We start from the raw sequence: 19,607 nt of genomic DNA on the forward strand, positions 1-19,607 counted from the left end.
CAGCATTTCTGGCCGAATATCATCTACTCCTGCTGCCTTTCCACATTTCAAGCCTTTAATGGCTTTTTCTACTTCAAGTATAGATATGGATTCTTTACTGCATGCCTGGTCAGTGTTTTTTATCACTGTGCTGTCATCACTGCTTGTTTCATTTAGCAGTTTTTCAAAGTAATTACTCCATACTTCAAGGATATCTTTTTCTCCTGTTTTCATGTCACCTTTATCATCTCTAACTCCTTTTACAGCACTTTTTCCTCCATTTCTAAGCTTCTTCAACAAGCTCCAGAATATCTTACCACCTTCTTGATATTTATTTTCTATGTTCTTGCCAAAGTTCTCCCATGACTTTTGTTTAACTAATGTTACACAGTGTTTCGCTTTCTTACATTTGTCTCTGTATTCTCTAAGAGCAAAAGCTGACTTATTTGCCAGGAACTTTGATATGATTTCTTCTTTTCCTTCATTGCCTCTTTAATTTCCTGTGTCCATCGTGGAGTTCTGATTTTTCTATCCTTGCAGACAACCTCACTACATGCCTTTCTGGCTGAATCAATCAGGGGGGGGGGTGCTTAAATGTCCTGAGAAGAGACCTCCACATAGCCTTTAAAGGAATGCGGAGAACCGACCAGGGCTTCTGACCTAATGTCCAATCATCACCTTCTCGTGGTGCACCCTGGATACTGAAAGAACGAGGATGGGCTGGCAATTTGGGATTTAGCCGACCAAATTGTATTCTTATTGGTTAAACCAAAATTTTAAAAAAAAATGAAAATAAATAAATAAACACGATATAATAATTTCTCTTTTAGTCCTAACTTGGTAGCCACACACTTTCGCATTATTCGTTGGGACACTTTATGTTATTCGAAATTCAATTTCGAAGTGTGAATGCGGAAGTATTTTACTGAAGCAGTTCTTTTTTACGCGGTCGATATATTACAGTGAAAAAGTAGGCTAATACTTCAGGAGCCTTGAAGGATTTCTGCCTTCTAATGAAGCATTTTGTAAGAAACCTCGCTACGACCTTTTGGCAAACCACCCTTGACCTTGATGTGCCTTTAAAAAGAAGCAAATTTGGTCCAAACGATTCTCGTTTATATTCAAGGATTGTTTCGTGGTCGCCCTTTCCCCCAGAGCCCATAAATAAATGGATTATAATTACAAAATAATATCCGTCTGGAAACTCTCAAGGTCGGATGAAAAACCAAACAGGAAGCAAAATGTTTATTACCGGCTACGATAATTAATATCTCCATTGACACTACATTAACACATTATTTAAATAAACACACGAGTATAATAAGCGAAGGAGAGCAATTGAAATATTTACGATAATTTTATGCTCTTTTTTTCACTCAAATGAGCTAAAATGTCCTTACATGATATTCGATGGGGTCTGCAAAATAAGACGTTGATTTAACTGCTTTTTAGAGAAAGAAAAAATTTAATACAAACCAATGATAAACAAAGGCAAACATGTCGTGATCAATACAAGTTTATTTACATATTTTATGTTTCTTTTGGTGCAGTAAATGTCTTCTTCTTGGGAAAAATAAAACTGAACACACGCACTAATGAAGTGAGTGGAATAATAATAATACCTTTATTTCTATGTATTTAGTTATATACATGTACAATGCGTTGAAATAAAAATTAATTTTATCATTAGAATGAAAGAATAAATAAATGAAACACTCATTCACTCATTCGGTAGTCAATGGTACGTACAGGCCTTTGTATCCTATGACCGACCAACTATTCTCCTTAACTTTCATAATCTTAATTTATTAAAAAAAGTGGTTAGTCTTACGATCTGAATGCAACCTGCTTGTGTTCTAGCTATGAGGGATAAAAAGTCCTAGTTTCCAGGGAGGAAAGCCTTTCGATATTCGTATGTGACCTTCTAACATCAGCTAAAAAGCAGTTTCTTTGCGTCCTAGACAGAAATCGAACCCAAGTTTGTATGAACGATGCCCTCTTTTCAATCAGAGGGCATCGTTCATACAAACTGAGCTAAGGAGGCGGTGGTCTGATGCGGAAACTTAGAGTTCTATGAATCTCAAAGAAATGCACAGTCTCAATTTATAAGACAAGCATTAGTCGCATATGTGTGTCGCATATTAACCAAGCGTTCATTATGATGCTTGGAGAATGTGTTGTGTTCGAGTACATAATACTGAGTAATCTGGTGAAGAAAGTGTAATCTGAATTCGGCCCATTAACTGTAATGCCTCGAAGGTTGAATGCTCATGAACAAACACTTCGGCAATACAGTACATATTAGATTCTGGACTTTACAGACTCATGGGCTTTGTAACATTAGGTGCCTGTCGTAGCACAGGTGAAGTTTAAGGAAACGAATGTGGAAACGTTTGAGTCGACTCTTCAGTATGCCGATCTCGACTGGACCAACAGACCTTTGCAAAGAAATGGAACTTGATCAGACGAATGCATTCAGCCCCCCCCCCCCCTGGAAAAGTGTACGTACGATCCTGCCTGATAAAATGTTTTAGGACCCGAGTTATGCCTCTTAGACAAGCAAATGGGTTATTTTTCCACTGATTAAACACCCGGAATATCTCACCTTTTAAGAAACTGATCAGCTCTGCTGTTTTCAAAGTCGTGACTCTAGCCAGACCGGCACCCATAACAAGCCCTTTATCGGACTCTGAAAGATCCTTTTTTTTTTCATTGTGATCAACACTGTTGACGATTACGGACCAGCAGAATTCTTAAATAGTTGCCTAAAAAACACGAGGTGACGCACCTGACCAAGTATTTTTCATATATGCTGCGTAAGTGACGTTTACGTATATCTTCATAAAGGTTCCTAATTCAGCGACTAGTCTGTATACTTGGAACATATACACCCTTTCTTAGAGATTCCTGACAAAAAAAACTGCACTTGTCCGGGCCAAAGACCGAGTAAGTTGGGAACCAGTTAACAGTTAGTCATCCTACAGACTGCAGGCAATTCCATGATAAGGTGGATATCAGAGAGTTTCTGGAACTGGTGGCTCCAGATGGCATCAAAATATCTATAGAATTTACAGCTTTGAAAGTATGATTTTGAGTTGAACTAATTTTATCAATTTATATAGGGCTAAAAGATTTCCGCCATCTTCCTCAAGGTTGAACAACGATTCTTAAGCCATTCGTTTTAATAAAATGTATTGCACATTAAACAGTTGGTCATCACGTTAAAAATCAACTAATCTTACCCATCTAAATCATCACTTGTAGAGGATCCCGAGAATTTTGGGCTTTCCTCCATGTGATATTCAACTGATAAAAATCCTGTTCCATGATGAGTACAATGGTTAGCATCTAACAAAAGTGGTGGAAAGTGGAGCAAGCCCAACACCACATTCTGGAAGGCATCCAAGAGCTGGAGATAACATATTACAGTCCGTGCTTTTTTCATGCAAAAGTCACTAGGATTTGATCTCAGTATTGCCAAATATAAGTGTCCATTAGAATGAATAAGGATGTGCCTGAACAACTTTACTCCGGTAGACTGAACTTAGCCAATGATCGTTGGATACACACCTCTCCATCTACCAAATCAGCTCGATCAAGTTTCTTTGACAAAGCCGTTTATCATGATTAAATTTAAGTGTGCAGTTACTTGCGCGGTTTCTCAATTTTACCAACAACGTCTTTTGTCCTTTTCCTGTATTTCTGTCATCAAAAACATTCATTGCTACTGGCTCTTCTTACTTCTGTGTTGGGATAATCATTGAGCCATTAAATTCTCCAGCATTGTGGTACCAAATGTATACAAGATGTCTGCCAAAAGAATCCCGATGAGTATAAAGATTAATCCTAAACCAAATCCACCTAAAGTTTGCCGAGCAAATATGCCTATTTCTAATCCTGTAGTTAAAGGATCGACTCTTGGAACTGCCGTTAAGCGCTTATCTGGTGATATTTTGTGGGCAGCAAAACATGAAATCCGATTCTTCTTAGAACAGACCGCTGGTGTAAAATTCCAGAGTGGTCACGGAATCTCGAAAGAGTGTCACGTGTCTTTTGAGGACGTCCAGATGGCCCTTCGAACTTGGGATAAAACCTTTAATGAAATCGAAGCAATTCCTCTCGGTTATCGTTTAGACAAAAATTGGGATTTTTTCCCTTTTTTGATTTTGGTTATTGCGACGAGTCTTCTGTCCTCACTGTCAGAAATAAAAACTGGTGGAAAAACATATCGGGTTCCTTAAAAGTAAACACATCCGCTTAATAGAAGATCGACAAAAAATATTACCTTTTCTAAGAGTTTTATTTATTTTTTTCTTTGAGAAATGGATCGTACCAAGATTATTTATTCACTTGTCAATTATCGAATGAGTAAAGAAGAGTCTCTGATGAAAACAAGAAAGCCCAGGAAAATACGAAATGAATAAAAATAAAATCATGCCGAGTTACGAAGCCTGACTCGATGTGGGTTCGTGATAATAATTACGAATAGTTTACTTATTTCACCACGTAAAAGGAAACATAAGGCCTCACCTAAGAAATCATAGAGAAATAAATCCGGGTTTTTTTTGGGGGGGGGGGGATGAATGCTAGATAGATTTCAATGCAACTCTCACCAGAAGCAGAAGAATACACGTGATATTCTTGTATTCACGTGAATACAAGAGGGTTTTTTTCTGTTACAGAATTAAAGTTTGCGCGACACTCTCTTTCACTTTTGAGCGGCGACGTGAACTGAGAAACTGCATTCCTCAGTCGGAAGGCAGGGAGAACGAGATGGCGAGGGGGGGGGGGGGCTTAATAACAAAATATTATCAAACAATCCTCACCCACCTTCAACCGCTTGCACGGGAAAGATCGAAGGTGGTAGACGCGGATTTCGTTAATGAGCAGATGAGGGATCGACAGGACGTCGATATTTTCGAAGGGACAGAACGAACTAGGTGTGTGTGTGTGTGGTGGGGGGGGGGGGGTCCTTGGAGGATGCTGCCGAAGCCGCCATTGGTGCGCGGTGCTATTTTTTGATTGCCTCCTTCCCTCTGGCAGGAGGAGTCGAGGGACGTTCACAAACAGTCCCCTCGTTCATAAATTGCTTTACGCGCTTGAGATTTCTTCGTTCAGTTCCGCCATGTTTCCCATTTCCTTCCCGACGGCGATTCTTCTGCTGACCTCCTTCTCGCTATTCGCCATCCTGCAGCTTCTCCGAATCCGGAACAATCGGCGCCGAGGGTGCAAGCTTCGCGGGCCACCCGCTTGGCCCGTAGTTGGCAGCCTCCCTCTGCTCGCTTGCCGGAACAATCCGTGGTTGGTGTTCGGAGCGTTGCGCCGTCAGTACGGAGATGTGTTCGCCATTCGTCTGGGCTGTCGCGACTGTCTCGTGGTCAGTTCGGTGAAGGCCATCAAAGAAGTGTTGGTAGTGAAGTCGGCTGAATTCGGAGGTCGTCCCGACTTTGATCGGTATCACGTCGTGTTCGGAGGAAACCGCGAGAACTGTAAGTAACTTTTAACTTCTTTCCCCCCCGTTTGTCTTCCCCCTTTTCTGCTTTGCTTATAACAACAACAATACATTGGGCACATAACAGAAACAAATACAGAAACCCCTCTAAGTTATTAGATTTTTGAATTGATTTATTCTTTATATAAATGATGACCTCTGAAAGCTAATAAATCACGGCTAAGTAGATTATATTATCCGTGAGGGACAGACGAAGTTGTGTGTAGGTGGAGGCGATGCACTGTATGGCGTGCGGCATGGAGTGCCCTCTCGCAATCGGTGCTTGGACTCGTAGGGGGTGTTACATCATAATAAAAGGCGTTGGCGGATTTTTTTTATCTCGAAGTAGATTTATCAGCTATGCTCGGATCTTAGATCCGTCTCCAGCTTTTTAAAACAACCATGATAATCATGGGCGTCTATGAAGCTGTTCAAAGCGAACTTCCAAATCGTTCTGTGGACTGAAAATGTAATCCTTGAAGAAATTTGATTTTAGAAACGGAAACAAGTCATCACATTTCAATCAGTGTGGATTCGGTGTCAACGTTAATGACGATCTAGTGTATTAAAACTGCACTATATAAATTTGCTTAGTAGCACTGATTGCATTTAACCAAACCAGATCGTATTAACAGTTAAAAGTGATGGAATATATTTTCAATTGCTTACTTAACGAAGTTTATGCCAAACTTCGGATGTTACATTTGTACCTAACATTATGAAACACTTTGTTATATGTCGAAATATAAGAATAGCGAAGCATATTTGAATTGATCGCATCTGAATTCAAAATCGAGATAATTTTTATTTAAAAAAATCGCCGTATTTTGCTTAAAGAGACTGAAAGAGTTTCACACTTGTGAACTATCATTTATGGTTATATATTCATTCCTATGCCCTCCCCCGCAACAGCAACCCTACCAGGAGGTCATTTATTTCCTACATGCTCCATTGCATACAATGCATATCTTACAAGTAGTACCCAAATCTGACTAACATTTATATTACATTTATATATATATTTTTGCATCTATATTTTACATCTACATTTATATTTCTTTTTTGTATCGACATATATTTACAGTATGCAATCCTGATATTACGAGTAGTCATTGAAATTGATTTTATTAGCAAAAATAAATAATTCTGAAAATTAGTTTTGACCAGACCTCTTGACACTCAGTATCCGAATGGAGCGAGTGTTATAACTAATAGTCAAAGAATAGGTCCACACCTTCGACAGTCTGTTGAAGGTGCGGACCTAGGCACCTTGTGGACTGGAAAAGCGTGATGGCGATTTCAGGATATGGAATCTGTGCAGGTGGTGTCTTAGTTTTCCATGTCCCTTTAGTAGCGTGGAGAGTTGGCGTGTTTTTTTAACTGCTTCTGATGCTTGGCAAGAATTCTTTTATTGTTGATCCGTTTTATGATGTTTTCCATTCTTCCTCTCACAAGTTAAGGCCTGTTTCTTCTGCAAGTGTTTTATAGCAGATTTCGAGTACTTTTGGTAACTTGTTTCTAGCCGTTCGTTTAGAAATAAGGTGGTCACTTCTTTCGAATTCTTCAGTTACAATCTGCTATTAGGTACGAAGTCAGGCATGATTTTGAATGTTAAGTATTTGAACTTCGTGGAATTAAACCAAAGTTGAAGCAGCCTAACAAATTTCAGTTCAAATGCAACACAGTTAAGCTCACGAGCCAGAATAATCTCATAAGGTCCACGTTGCAGAAATGATTACCGAGGACGTCTGTTAAGTGACTTGTTATATATTAGGCGTATATACTAAAAATAATATAATAAAGTAATATATATATATATATATATATATATATATATATATATATATATATATATATATATATATATATATATATATATATATATATATATATATATATATATAGCTATTTTAAACCTGGTTTTACTCCATTTCCGAAGTAAGCAAACAGACAAATAAGTCAAGTTTGCACCTGCAAGGGTCAGCTAGACTTGCACTACGTGCAGGCGCAAACTTGACTTGTTTGTCTGTTTGCTTACTTCGGAAATGGAGTAAAAAAAACCAGTGTATATATATATATATATATATATATATATATATTTATATTTATATATATATAATTATAAACGAAGTATATAATTTCTTGGTATGTTTAATTTATAGTATAACTAAGTGGGAAAACTTCCAACAATATATATAATAAAACAAAAAAAACAAAAAAAAAACGACTAATCAATCCACTTCAAATGTGACTCTTTTGCGCATTCACTACTAAAAAAAAATAAATAAATAAATAAATAAATAAAAATAACTGGCTACGCTTAAAAAGGTCCTTTGGCACGTTTTATTCAATTATATCAAAATCATCAGCTGATTTATTCGTTCAGCGATAAATAACATAACTCTTAATCATATTTTTACTAGTAAGATATGCAGTGCAAATCTTGTATTATTTACTGCATTTATTTATTCTTAGACTGAAATATTTAAAAGTGGAAACCTGGTGAGTCGCGTTGTGAAGATTAATGTCTTATCAGTGTGTTTATGACTGCAATTCATGTTTATAAAATTGTTAGTTCCTGTTTCTTTAAGTTAATCCTACACGATTGCCGTTTTGTTAACTTTCGCCTTAATGTCTTTCAGCTCTGGCCTTATGTGAGTGGACACCCTTACAAAAGTTCCGTCGCAAGGTGGCGCAGTCCTTTTTGCTGCCTCATGGAAGGTCATCGGGTTGTAACAAACTGGAGAAGATCACTCTTGCCGAGCTTCGCGTCTTCCTGCCTCTTCTAGAGTCTCAAAGGATCCACAAATTTTCGACCAAGACATTGCTATTGCAGCTTAGTGCCAACATTTTCTTCTGCTATCTGTGCAGCTGTCGCTTCGACTACCATCTTCGTTCCACTTTTGCGCAAACTGTCCGTTTCTACGACCTCATTTTCGAAGATATAAACAGATGCTACTTGGTGGACTTCCTCCCTTGGCTCTCGCCGTTCCATTTCTTCCATTTCAAGACCCTTCAAGGATTCGCTCGCACTATTCGACGCTTCACCGAAGACGAAGTTATTTCTAGACGACCAACTCCGAGGGAAGAAGAAGAATCCCAAAAGGATGTCGTCGACGTTCTCTTCTGTCAGTTCGCCAAGAACGGTATCAGTTTTGATCGGACAATTGCCCATTTCGAACTGGAAGACCTGGTCGGAGGACATTCTGCAGTAGGAAACATCCTGATGAGGATACTGGGTCATGTGGCTCAGAGCGACGCAATTCGAGAAAGGATTTTCGAAGAGGCCCTTTCAGCGACGAAAGGGCGTCATCGAGATGACTTAGTGGTCAGGTTGGAAGACCGGCCACAAATGCCATTCACTGAGGCCACAATCCTCGAGTCTCTGCGGGTTTGCTCTTCTCCGATTGTACCGCACGTAGCGACCACAGACACCGAAGTGTGTGGTAAGAAAGATTTTTTCTCTTAGCTTTATATTTTGCATCTATTCAGCGTGTATCGTCCCCACTGATGGGTAAAGGCCTCGCCCATTGGGGGAGGATTGGGTCTACTTTCTCCATGGTGATCCACTTCATGTTGAGAGAGAGTGTATATGTATTTGAATGATTGAATGTAAAAGACAATCAAAAAATCCATGTCTTATGTGAGGTCGAACCAGCATTTTGTCTGGAGAGTAGATACACTAACTATTCGACCAACCAAGCCGCCCTCGCTTTATATAATGTATATATACAGGGTGATTCAAAATTCCACGCAGACTTTGAGGGGAGGTAGAGAACATCAAAATCAACCATATTCACATAGAAAAGCATGACGGGAAACGCCACCGGAAGGTACTAATAGGAACACAAAGATACAGAAATTCCAGTAAATAGTGGAAAAAACTTTATTAGGCGTAACTGAACAGTTCAATAGTAGTTGGATACATAACATGGTCAACGAGGTGCATATGTCTGTCATCTCAGCGTTCGTAAAATGACGCATGTTCTTCGTACGACGTCGAAAGCTTGAATGAGGAAGCCCCAATTGCTCACCTGGAGCGCTGGCGAACAGCGCCACCTATCACTTTCGAGTGGCGTTTCCTGTCATGCTTTCCTATGTGAATATGGTTGATTTTGATGTTCTCTACCTCCCCTCAAAGTTTGTACGTTTGTAAGTTTGTACCACCCATATATATATTTGGGTGGTACACCTGTGTAGCTCTGTGTAGAGCCTGTGTAGCTCAGCGGATGTGGCGTTTGCACACCGCCGCGCTTGGCCGCACGAAGGAAGACTTGGTTTCGAGTCTAGTCGCCGACTTGAGGAAATTTTTCTAAGCCTTTTTTCGACCGGTTCCCGAGTTAGTCGATCTCTGGCACGGGCAAGCAGGTTTTTCCTCCCGAAAACTCGGGTTTTTCGTCTTGTAAACCCAAGAAAATCGACCGTAGAACCCACATTATTTCAGACATTAAATATATTGTGTTAGGGTTAGAGACCACGAGATGGCGGCACATTTGAGCCGTCTCTCTTCACTGCGAACCGCTTAATTAGTGATAGCCTTGGTCCATCTGTCTCTGATTGGGTACCAGTGGAGATTGAACTGCCCACTCAGTCTCCAAAAGTTAGATAGGGCTAAATGGCCTGGCCTACTCCCGTATACGGGAATAAAAAGGCGTTAGCTGATTTTTTTTTTTTTTTTTTTCTGATATATATATTTGCAACCAAAAGAATGTTTCAGAAATCCGAAGTATCCAAAAGGGACAACTGCTTAGGAGTTAGTTTACTAACTAAAGCAAGAACTCTCTTTTTCAAACGGAGCCTACCTCAGCTTTTCTTATATGCTAATATCGAATCTCATCTTTTGATAATTTATATTTAATATTTTCATAATATATTCAATATCTGAAACAAAAAAATCAGCTAACACCTTTTATTCTCGTAGTAAGTAGGCATGGCCATTTTAGCCCTAACTTTTTGGAGACTGAGGGGGGGAGTTCAATCTCCACTGGTAGCTAATCAGACATAGCTGGCCCAAGACTATCACTAATTAAACATGGCGTCCAGTGAAGAGAGGCGGCTGAGAACCCGTGGTCCCTAATCATTATACTAAACTTATGCTTACTGTCTGAAAACAGCTTGGGTTCTACAGTCGATTTTCTTGAGTTTACAGGGAGAAAAAACCCGAGTTTCAGGGAGTAAAAACGAGCTTGCCCATGTCAGAAATTGACTAACTTGGGAACCGTTGAAAAAGGCATATTAAAAGTTCATCTAATCGGCGACTAGAATAGAACTTACGACGTTCTTTCTTCAGTTGGTCTGGTGCCAAGGACGGCACACAGCACTTCCACTTGAATAATTTCATAATGCACTCAAAAAAAAAAAAAAATCAGCTATGCCTTTTTATTCCCGTATAGGAAGTAGGTGAGGCCGTTTTAGCCCTATCTAACTTTTGGAGGTGGAGTGGGCAGTTCAGTCTCCACTGGTACCCAATCAGAGACAGCTGGCCCAAGGCTATCACTAATTAAGTGGCACGCAGTGAAGAGAGACGGCTCAACAAGTGCTGCCATCTTGTGGTCCCTAACCCTAACACAATATATTTAATGTCTGAAATAATGTGGGTTCTACTTTCGATTTTCCTGAGTTTACAGGAAGATAAACCCGAGTTTCGGGGAGAAAAAACCCACTTGCTCGTGCCAGAGATCAACTAACTCGGGAACCGGTCGAAAAAAGGCTTAGAAAAATTTCCTCTAGTCACCGACTAGATTCGAACGCAAATCTTCCTTCGTGCGGTCAAGCGCTGTGGTATGCAAAATCACATCCACAGAGTTACACAGGTTCTTATAATACACTCATTGTTATAAATATAGGACACTTTATATGTTTAATAGTAACCTCTGTACTTACAGGCCTTAAGGCCGACGACCTGCCCAGAGTAGCTCTTGTAACTTTACTTACAAAAACTTAACTTTACTTTACTGCATCTTAAACGATGTATTTAACATCGTTCAAGATGCAGAAACTGTTGTAAATAAACACGTAGACGTCCGATGTTATTGTACTTTATTTCCATGGATTATCTAACCTGTATTTCTAATGCTTTCTTTTTTTAACTATCAAAAAAAAAAAAATTAAAACGTTCACTGCGGGATTTGAACTTACAGCCCGTTTGTTGGATCACTCAATCTAACTGTAACATTACAGATGTACTTAACGACTGATCGCGATTCTTGTTATTAATTTTTATTAATAGAAAGGCATCTCACTCAAAAGTTTTATTTTGAATATTTACTTTGTTGCAGGCTTACCAGTCGCCAAAGGAACGTTGGTTATTTTTAACAACTACCGTCTGAATATGGACGAAGAATTCTGGAAGAAACCGGAGTGCTTTGATCCGTCCAGGTAACGAAAATTAAAACAGGAGTGAACTTTTACTTTTTTTAACACACACACACACACACACACACACACACACACACACACACACACACACACACACACACACACACACACATAGTGCTACCAAAAGAAACGGCACACTCCTTTCCGACTGCAGTGAAATACTTGCAATTGCATAATGTGTGAATAATTTTGTGGCTATAAATGACACCAACAGTTCGTTAAAAATATCTACACGTTAGCACAAGAATAATGTTTATTTTGCCAAATATTTCGGTCTGAATATTACAGACCATCTTTTTTTATTATTATTATTTTTTTATGTAAATTTCCTATATTAATCTAATGTTATTTAAGATTATTATATGAATTTCTGAATTAATATCTTTAATTATGACTTTAAAAATGTTTACTCTTCTAATACTTAGCGATATGACATCACGCGGCTCGTTCTATGTGGGAATGATCAATTGTTCGTATTCCACCTTGTTTTTTTTTATTTTTTTTTATTAAACCATTCCTATGTAGCCACTGAAGATGGTCTGTAATATTCAAACTGAAATATTTGGCAAATTAAACATTATTCTTGTGTAAATGTGTATATATTTCTAATCATTATGTCACATGTATCGTTAAAAAATCAAACAGTTCGTTAGGCTTTTAGGAGTTCGACTCTAGGAATACGAGATGGTGACAACAGTGCTGTATGGTGGGTGATTCAAGGGTGTGTTGTGCTAAGCCAACATTATAAAAAAAAAAAAATCATTAAATTTGTATAAAAATCTTACTTTATTAAAACCCCGTTCTATTCATACATCAGTTAAATCCTTTGTTATTGGGATGTATATACTACATACATTTAGAAGACACGTAGTTTAGTTTACCGTCCAATTTTTAACTTGACTTTGTATACTAGGTTTGAAAAACGTGCACATAAAATATCATCAACATTTTTGCATTTCGAGAAGGTTAAAAATAAATGTTAATTTTTTTTTTTTTTTTTTGTGGAAATGCACATTTATTTAGCGGGAAACCACAAAGAATAACTAACTTATGCTATTGAGACCCCGTCCATGCAAATATTGGTCGGTGCGCATGCACCAGCGCACGTGCGCGTGTGCTACATAATCTCCGCTCGCCTTTAGCCGCCGTTAAAAATGCACGTCAATGCTTCGCTCGGCTTAAGGGAATTTTTTTGTTTGTTTCATTTATGAAACAAAAATAATATTAGTGAACGCTCTTGATATTTGTAAATAAACAGCTTATGACTATTTCAAATGAAAAACTGGTATAAATAATAAATAAATATATAATTCATTTATTATTTATTTGGATATTTGAAAAATATTCAAATATGAAAAAAACCTTTATGCATTCATTTCTGGTATTTCCAATCACGTATTTAAACTTATTTATTTGTAATTTAAGTTCCCTGTGACTGAGCCCCATGAATAATTTCATTATCTTGGTTTTTCTGTTTCTTTCAGGTTCCTTGGTCCTGATGGACTCATCAACATCGCCGAGCACTTCTTTCCCTTCAGCTTTGGGCGAAGATCTTGCTTAGGTTATAAAATGGTACAACGCATCTGCTTTCTGACTCTTTCTAACATCGTCTTACACTTTCGCCTTTCTCTACTCCCTAGCGAGGAGAAAATCTTCCAAAACCTGCCGTTTGGATGTCTCGCTCTTCCTCCTGACACTTTTGACATTTGTATGACGAAAAGGCCAAACTTGGACCGTTTCTAATTTCAAGAAAGTGCTTTGTGAGTGATAACGAAACTCGTACCAGAGGTGCCCCTTCAATGAAGAAAGAAAGTGAAGTAAAAGATGATTTTTTTGAAGAACAACATTTGGATGTTCTGGGCCAGAGAGTTCTTAAACAGCAAGTCTCGTATACCACATTGGCTTCTAATTTGTGTGTCACAAATTATATATTTGCCTTCTCTTCATCTACATCAATTGCCAAAACGTTTTCATTAGTATTTCATACACACTAATGGAATTTACAATTGACATCACCGTGAACTGAATGAGTCGCTGGATGTGGAAGAAACGTCACTTCCTACATGAATATATTTTTCTTCCATCAACTTAAAATGTTTCTATCTTAGGTCCACAGGAACTTTGGTAGAGAAAAGACCACGCGTCATCATGAAATAGTAACTGCATGATAGAGACATGAGAAACACAGACTGTTTCTCATGTTCAAAACTTTCAAAACTAGGATTCGTTATGGCGTGGTAGTTTTTGTGCTGCTCAATTTAGGTATATTCGATTTTCTTGAAAAGATTTTATGCACGTTTTACATAAATTTTTTTGCTGATCGATTAAAGAGTTTTATGGGATACCACTGTAGCTTGAAAGATAAATGCAAATGGATTATGTTTTTAAAGTGGAATACTAAAATGCAATGAAAATAAAAAGATGAGTATTTCTATGTAACACTCCATAACCGTTGTGCATTCCTCCATTTTTACTATGACGACGCACGCGTATATCTTAAGCGAGAAGAGTCTGGCAACTTCCATGTGAAACATTTATCGAGAACATGTAGTCTTCTTTTATTTGTCTTTTAAATCACCTTTTGTCTATTGGTTGCCGATCGCAATAAAACTTCAAGTAGCATAAGGAAAGATATGGTGTTGATTATACGAATTCTCAGCTTACGACCACAAATAAAGGGAGGAAAAATGTTATTAGACCATTTTGACAAGGCTTTTAGAATTCCTTCCCAAGGAAGGGGAAAAACTATATATTTAATGATTTAACAGTAGATTCAATGTGTCTTTTTGCAATGAAAATCTTAATTTAGTCTGAAAATAAGGATGTTAACAAATCAAAGGTCATCATCAAACCAATTTTTCATGGATCTGAGAGTTTGGTCAAAGAACTTGATCCAAGATTGGAGACCACACATATGAGAGTTCTGTTCAATATAGATGAATCCTAGATGGAAGTGAAGCCAATTACGTCGCCTTTCCTTCTGTTGAAAGATGGTATGGGAAATTAACCTGAGTAAAATCTAGCTGATTCTTGCGACTTGGTAGATAATCAAACTTATACCCACTTGTGCATAATCACTGATATAAATGAAGAAAAATAATAAGCAAAATAATAGTTGCCTTTCAAGCACTCCACGAATTTTAGCATGAGCAAATATATCATTGTAATATTTGATCGCACAGCCATAGGAAAAGAAACTTGCTAGAAGATCAATGCGCGATGCCTTGCAGATGACAGCAATAGCTGATTCAAAGATAATAAATTAGCAACTGGAAGATCTGCTGTGATGGAACTTAGATAATTTTAATTATATAAATAGTACGTATTTCACATGCTTATTCCCAGGTATTTTTACTGCATCAAAAAAGGTGAGCTAAAAGGTACTTCGAAGCGAAGTACTTTCAGCAAAAAGACCCGTCTGTTGATTGTGATATGCAGATATTGAAGCAAGTAATACTGTAAAAGCTTCTTTAAGTTTCCGTATACAAGCTGGCAGTTTTTTTCCAATTTATGACTGACGCGACTTATACGAGTTCTTTTGTATACGTATGTGTATATTTGTGTTTGTAAATAGCTGAAATAAAAATAAATAAATAAAAACTGTTTTAGTATTAGTCATTATCCCATGCATGGGACTTTTTTTAATCGATTAAAAATAAGTATAGTGAAAAAAGATGAACATAAAAATGCCAGTGTCACGTATAAAAGATTGAAATAAAAAAGCAGGCTTCTTTCTATGTAGTTCGCCTCCGCGAAACACTCTGAGCCAAGTATTAGCACTGTGGATAGGCTATGAATTAGCTCATTTGGAAATCCTGTTGTAGAGTCCAAAGATAACCTTTTCAAGACGCTTTAGATAACTAAGCAACAACCACAGTTAATCTCATACTAAGTAGACACAAATCGTCTTCCACCTAAATACATTCATCCATCGATACCACGGTGGGATTCGAACAAGTATCCAATTGATTGCAGAGAAGAATGCAAGATCTAAAAAGCGTTTGGAAGCTAAAAAGAGTGCGTTTTATTATGATTCGGAAAATACTGACCCTTGAAAAAAACTGGAAAAACATTCAGAAGATTCAAAAAATAAAAATAAAATAAAACAAAATAAAATACTAATGAAGGGGATACAATCCTTTGATGTTTATCTGCCAGTAAGCGAAACTCTAAGAACTAGGACTAAGATCTATGAGTTTCATACCGAAAAACTATCGGCAAATCCAAGTGTAAGTGACCACTTGGTAGTACAACACCAAAGCAACTCGTATCAGAGGTAGAGCAAGCTCCCTCACTATCCTTGATATTTTCTCATAATGTAAAAACACAGTCCCTAGGGGATATAATACTGTAATTACATTATGAGGAGAGGTCATTACCCAGACCAGTTTCAAACTTTTTTTTTTTGAGGTCTCATCAGTGAGTAGGTAGACCTGGAAGATAACAAGGTTTAAGTGAAAAGAACTTACATACTTTCACTATACGATAAAATACATTTCTATAAAATATACATTTCCTCACTATAAAATACATTTCTTCCCGTATACTACAAAATTTATTTCCTTGTCACACTTTCATCCCAAACTGTTTATAATGACGTACGAAGGTCTTTGAGAAGAGAAAACTGGAAAAATTGTTTGCTTAATATTTTCCCATTAAACAGTCGTTTTTCTTCACTTCCAAATATGATAATCACACGTAGAAGATCGCAGGATGAACTGGAAGAACAACAATCCTACTAAGAGAATTGTACTTCGAAGTCCTGAAACGAAGATAAATTTCCGATAATATGGTGAAAATGGGATAATTTTTACCAAGTCACAAATAAATCAAAATAAATGCTATCGAAAGGACAATTTATATTAATAAAGCTTCTTATGGTAGTTTTACGAGGAGAGAGAGAGAGAGAGAGAGAGAGAGAGACAGACAGACAGACAGAGAGAGAGAGAGAGAGAGAGAGAGAGAGTTAACTGAGGGGTTACTTGTTATATTGCTATAAATTATTCCAAGCGAGAAGGTATAACCCTCATCATAGATGGCACTAGGTTTTCCCACTCTGTGATTTCGGGGCCAGCAGCCATTATTTTAGCTTTGTTTACAATTCATTGAATTCCATGTGTCCTGCGATGCAGTATTCTATTTGGGAACAGCAGATCGAGCCTTCGTAGAGTTTTGCCAGGACAACACACAAGCATGTGGTAGCAAATCTCAAGTAGCGGAGGAAAAACAAAACTCCTTCGAAAAAGGATTGCTGAAACTCTTCACAACAATTCAGTGTACATATTTAATAGAAATGCGCTTAAAAATATCTTCTTGGAGAGCAATGACATATACAAACTTCCCATAGATGGCGCTCTCGACAAGATATTAAATGAACTACCAATGATTTCACAGCAGTTTGGATACGGCTTTCAGAGTCGAATATCTGAATTATATGTTGCACACCCGTAGTGGAAGGTTCACGAGCCGATGACGTTACGTTTATCAGGTAGGACTTCTTTCGTTGTTTTAAGTTGAATGTGTCTGTGCGTATAAAATGGTGGAAAAGTATTACAACCGCTTGTCTGTATCACATTTACAGACATAGGTTCACTTTTGGCCTCTTAGTTTTAGTTGAGCCGGCCCTAATTCCAAATAACCACAACACTATATCACGCGTTCAATTTTGCAATGGAATGTCGCTCTACAATGTTTAATTTGCCATGTTAACCGCAAAATTTCTGTATGTGTAGCATCGCTTTAGGTGAGTTGGTTTTGCATCGATAATGGAAGTGATGTTTTTTGGTTAATTGTTATCTATAAAGATATAATAAAGAAGGATCACCCATCTTTATGACAACATGTACCACGCATCCGTGAGTTTTATCAAGTGGTAGATTGGCCCGATTACAAGGCAATAATTTATGTCGCCTTGACAATTTTAATGCATATAAATCATGCCAATGACGTCAGTTTTATTAATTTAAAGACGCATCTCATTGGTTGGGTAGATAAGAATAGTTTGCAATTTTCTAAACTATACTTTCCAGAACAAAGATACCGCACTGCATTAAAATTTGGCTTTTCTTCAGACAATAGATTTCGGTTTTCTTGGCAGAATGTTTTTTTTTTTTTTTTCCTTATCTCTGCAGATATGGACACACACAAAGAGAAAAAAAGTTGGTAATTTGTTAGACTACCTGGTCTCTAACTGTTGGAAACGTAGCTGAATTGAATTTAAAGACCGGAGATGACACACACAATATGGAGTTTTTAAAATTTTAGAATTTCTGTGATCTGTCTCTGCTACGGAGATGAGATTTATAATAATCAGAATGTCGCGAACTACTAGTGAGTGAATTGGGAAATAAGCTTGTGCATTAATAGGGCAAAAATCTCCGAGAACTGTTATATCATTAGCGGATCTAAGAAGTAACACCAAGCACGAGGGAAGACATAAGCAGAGAGTTAAGGGGCGTGCGTCATTCAGAAGTGGTTCCCAACAGGATCAACTTCAACGAGCACTGATAACCTCTCCAATCGCCTGTTAAATACGGAATCCAGAACATTCATCGAAAACAATTTGTCGAACGACAATTTACCGATATTTTCATAATGCCTTCTCGCCATTTTCTGTTTTGGGGATAAAAAAAACCCGACCTTTTGTGAGGAAAAAACCCTTCCACTTCCATAACAGTCGGCTAACTTACTTTCATTTGAAAAACCCTTATAAAGGTTCTTAGCATCCTACACCAAATTCGATCCCACATCTTTCCACCGTGTATCAAAGACATCGTCGGCACCCACTGGGTTAAATCTCCTTCTCTTCACTGATAGGCAGGAACTGTGATATTAGCCGTTATGGAACATGCTTTACACTAAACATCCATTAAATCCGAAGTAAAATCAATCTGCATGGACTATTTTTTTGCGCACGACTCTTAAGCACGCTAATCTCAAATACACCAGAGGTACAACACCATAGAGAGTCCTTTTTAGGACTTCCAGGGTAACGAATGGCAATGCTGTAGCCAATGAAGTTTTAACTGGGGCTCGGTAATTGCCGTTACCCAGCCATGACTGGAGCTTTTAGATCAATAACAGCCCATCCACACAGATTTTCTTCATTCAGATGACGGGATAAAGAGTCAAGGACTCAGTCCATCTCCCAGTTCTTTTAAGAACTTTAAGAACCATACTACGAAAAGCTTTCCCATAAGACACTTCCAGTACGATGCAATATCAGTTAAGATAGTTCATTCCAGGTGGGAATACACGTTGGACTCTCTTCAGATCCAGACTCTTCTCTTATCTTATTCATCTAATTCACAATGAAATCATAAGCTTGCTTGGGGTGATATGATCGAAAGCAAAGATTAGAGAAACCTTCTCACCAGATCCATGAAGATCTCATTTAGGGATTGGAACTACGAAGGCCATGAGGCATCACTGTGAAGCCAGAAACTTTCTGCAGTACAAAAATATTTTCTGTAAACATAGAAGACCATTTTAAAGACTGTTGACATCATAATCGATGGAATTTTCACTTGTGTTTTGCCAGAATGCGTGTATTCTAACAAATGGCTTCCTTTGAGAAAGACAAGCAGTATATAGTGTTATTTCTAATTTAATCCTACTTTATCTTGCAGGATGGAAACACCTTCCATCCACAGTTGCTCAACGGTCTCCTCGTCACCAACATACGAATCCTTGCAATACTCTTCATCTCTGAACTTCTCATTCGTACCAGAGCTGTGTATGTTTCCAGTGGTAGCATTCC

The 19,607-nt window shown here is 37.8% G+C and overlaps 1 protein-coding gene across 1 annotated transcript; it reads left to right on the forward strand.

Annotated features, from left to right (window-relative positions):
* Positions 1 to 5,104: 5,104 nt before the first annotated feature.
* Positions 5,105 to 11,852, forward strand: LOC150098321 (cytochrome P450 307a1-like). The gene is made up of 3 exons (XM_090405149.1): positions 5,105 to 5,468; positions 8,113 to 8,916; positions 11,749 to 11,852. Exons 1-3 carry the CDS (start codon positions 5,105 to 5,107, stop codon positions 11,850 to 11,852), a joined length of 1,272 nt encoding a protein of 423 aa, XP_090261275.1.
* Positions 11,853 to 19,607: the final 7,755 nt, after the last annotated feature.

This window comes from Typopeltis vanoorti, chromosome 15 (genome assembly GCF_054136105.1).
Source record: "Typopeltis vanoorti isolate ZY-2024b chromosome 15, IOZ_Tvanoo_1.0, whole genome shotgun sequence".
Taxonomy (NCBI): Eukaryota; Metazoa; Arthropoda; class Arachnida; order Uropygi; family Thelyphonidae; genus Typopeltis; species Typopeltis vanoorti.

Excerpts from the sequence above, each read along its gene's own strand:
- LOC150098321 (XM_090405149.1), top strand. The coding sequence starts at position 5,105 with ATGTTTCCCATTTCCTTCCCGACGGCGATTCTTCTGCTGACCTCCTTC. Across the intron at positions 5,469-8,112 it reads CGGAGGAAACCGCGAGAACT|CTCTGGCCTTATGTGAGTGG; the intron begins GTAAGTAACTTT and ends AATGTCTTTCAG. Across the intron at positions 8,917-11,748 it reads CACAGACACCGAAGTGTGTG|GCTTACCAGTCGCCAAAGGA; the intron begins GTAAGAAAGATT and ends ACTTTGTTGCAG.